A 2,947-nucleotide genomic window follows, 5' to 3' on the forward strand; every position below is an offset into this window, starting at 1 on the left:
TTCCAGTGACCCTAGTGCCTTCTATCGAAAAATGATAATGATTCCATCTAGCAATAGATTTGTCGCTTAAAACTTTTTGTATGTATTTGTAAGATAAATCTATTCGTTCTGGAATGGATTTGTGTCTGTTTGTCCCTGATAATGATAATCACAACTAATATTAAATTCATATTGTTGTCAAGCGGAAATCAATTTGTTGCAAGATGTCACCATTTTTAAGTGTAAAAGGGGGGTTTTATCATTTAAACATGACAAATTAGTTGTCTTTGTCAAAATTATAAATTCATATACAAATAGGTGTTTGAATAAAAAAGTTATTTTCCACATTTTATAATGAATAAACTTGATTCAAGGTTTAAAAAGGAAGGGAAAAAGTAATTGTGACCCTCTTTCCCTGAAACCGTCCCTCTTTCTTTATTTGTGCGTGTACTAAATAACAAATATGATAAAGCAATGAACACAGTTTTAATACTCTGAGAAAATGAAGATGTTGGTAGTATTTATGTTCATCCTAGGATTTAATTCTAATTTTGCACAAGGCTACTACAGTGGTGGTGTCGCTCTGACTTTCGAACTAGAGGATAAAGAGAAAAGCTGTTTTACTGAAACTTTTCCAGGAGGGAAGCGTTATGTGTTCTCATACCAAGTTATAAAGGGAGGCAACCAGGATGTTGACGCATGGGTCGTTTCACCAAACGGGAAAATTCTCTATAAAGAACAACGAAAAGAAGGAGATGAATTCACATTTGACCCATCAAAAGGAGATTTCCAATTTTGTTTCGGTAATCAGTTTTCTACAATAAGTCACAAAACAATCTTTTTCGATATAAGTCCAGAGGATCCGGATTCCTTAGCCGTTGAAGCAGGCGATAAAACGCCGAGAGTTCAGACTCTTACGGAAAATGCGTGTGATGAAATACATTTTGCCATGCGAGGAGTCGTAGAACACCAGAGAGATTATAGACTCAAAGAAGCAATCGGTCGGCATGTAGCCGAGGGACTTAACAACCGAGTATTTTGGTGGTCTATAGTACAAGCGTTCATCTTATTAGCAATAGGATTTGGACAGGTCTTTATACTTAAAACATTTTTCACTGAAAAATTACCAGCACAAAATAAACCCGTAGAAACATCAACTTAGAACGTTCTTACAATTTTGTATTACCATCTTAAACTACAATTATGGGAAAATCAAATAAATAGGAAGTTATGAGCTCAAAAAGTGACAGTATACTTAAAGATTGTTGATAAATTGTGTAGAAAATATTTAAAAATGCGTAGTACTTATTTTGATTAATAATAATATCTTTTTTTTTTTATTTAACGTCTTGTTATTTTTCATGTGAAAAAAAACACAACATGCATAAGAACAAAACAACAAACCATCAGAATATTTCCTGATAATTGGAAGGAATTATGCAAGCTCGTCTGGCGGGTCTAACCACTTTTAAAGGATGTTTTATTCTCGATTGTCCAGATTATGTTCAATCTTTTTCCTGAGAATTTGCGACTGTTAAGTATATAATAGATAACTTCACAGCTGGTATTGATGTTGCCACATGTGCCAGTTGATTTGAAGTTAACTTCTCAGTTTATCTTATTTCAATTTATGTGGACATGTTTGAAAACTGTTGATTTATTTACCGAGTACAGATATTCTCACAATTGCTGAATGGGTGTAATATTCTGGAAAAGTGCAGACAGTGAAGAGCTGAACTACTGATATATTTCAAACCAACTCTCCCACTAGTTCACATTTATCAATGAATCTCTGACTCCTCAATCAGTCTTAACTTATATTTTAGAAGATAGTAGGGTTAGATAATCTCATTTTTGGTCTGGTTTTCTGTCATTCTTAAACTCATTTTCGTGGTTCAGGTCTGAATAATTAAATTCTTTAGTTACTGTAATGTTTCGGGATCGAGTACATGTCAATTTGACAGTGTTCATCTGGCTTATACAATTTTTTTTCACGGTCTTATGATCTAAGCCAAGTTTTGTTATTATGTTAGTTACTCAGTTAATAAATGTATTCGTTTGATAGTTGTCACCTGACCTTGACCTCACTTTCGTGGTTCATTAAATCATAGCTACGATTTTGTGATGATTGTGGAGATTGTAACCGATGATAATTAAACAACAAACATCCCATTCCTTAGACTTAGTAGGATTAATCTGTGTATGCAAATACTAGTACGCTAGGGCAATGCACTTATCTCGAGTTGGTTTATTTTTTGAATGAGTTACAATGAGTTACAATGGTAATTGACACAAAGCCAATCGGCAACGCAACGACATTAACGAATTATCGTGTTTTATGTGTAATATAAAATTATAAGTGGGAATCAGATGGAGGACAGGAGTAAAATAGGGATGTCTATTTAAAACTTGATACATGTATGAAACCCCACAACAAATTATTCATTCATAATCGATTACGCAGGCGAGTCATTTCAGCGTACGTGCCCAATTTTGTTTTACATACAATTTTATTCAATTATTGTTCTTAAATGTTACCGGGCACAGATGTTAGGCAATAGAAAATGTTTTATATTTCATAAGTCAAGAACATAATTAGATAAGATGATCTTTATGATTTATTCCAAAATCGATTGTGGTCACCGTTTGAATAGTAAAATATAGACGTATGAGTACAATGCATCCGTTTTGTTGCTGAGCGGGAATCAATATGGTACAAGATGTCACCTTTTTTAATCAGTATCATTGAGTGTAAAGAGGGGGTGTCTGCTTAAGACCTGTGAACCAATGCCACTTTTTATTAAAACTCCACACCTTTATATGGAAAAGGTAAAAATTACATTCTTTTTGCATATTTCTGTATTTTTTTGTATATTAAAATTAAAAATTGAAGATATACTGTTATTTATACCTTTTCCCCAACATTGTCGCCTCTCGCTTAACAATTTATGATTGCGGTCCAGAACTA

The 2,947-nt window shown here is 33.3% G+C and overlaps 1 protein-coding gene across 1 annotated transcript; it reads left to right on the forward strand.

The window, feature by feature from the left end:
• The first annotated feature begins 418 nt into the window (after window positions 1-418).
• On the forward strand, window positions 419-1,315 carry LOC134701401 (transmembrane emp24 domain-containing protein 7-like). Its single transcript, XM_063562549.1, has one exon. The coding sequence runs from the start codon at window positions 482-484 to the stop codon at window positions 1,139-1,141; it is 660 nt and encodes a 219-aa protein (XP_063418619.1). The 5' UTR covers window positions 419-481; the 3' UTR covers window positions 1,142-1,315.
• The last annotated feature ends 1,632 nt before the right edge of the window (window positions 1,316-2,947 follow it).

Source organism: Mytilus trossulus, unplaced genomic scaffold, assembly GCF_036588685.1.
Source record: "Mytilus trossulus isolate FHL-02 unplaced genomic scaffold, PNRI_Mtr1.1.1.hap1 h1tg000244l__unscaffolded, whole genome shotgun sequence".
NCBI classification, from domain to species: Eukaryota; Metazoa; Mollusca; class Bivalvia; order Mytilida; family Mytilidae; genus Mytilus; species Mytilus trossulus.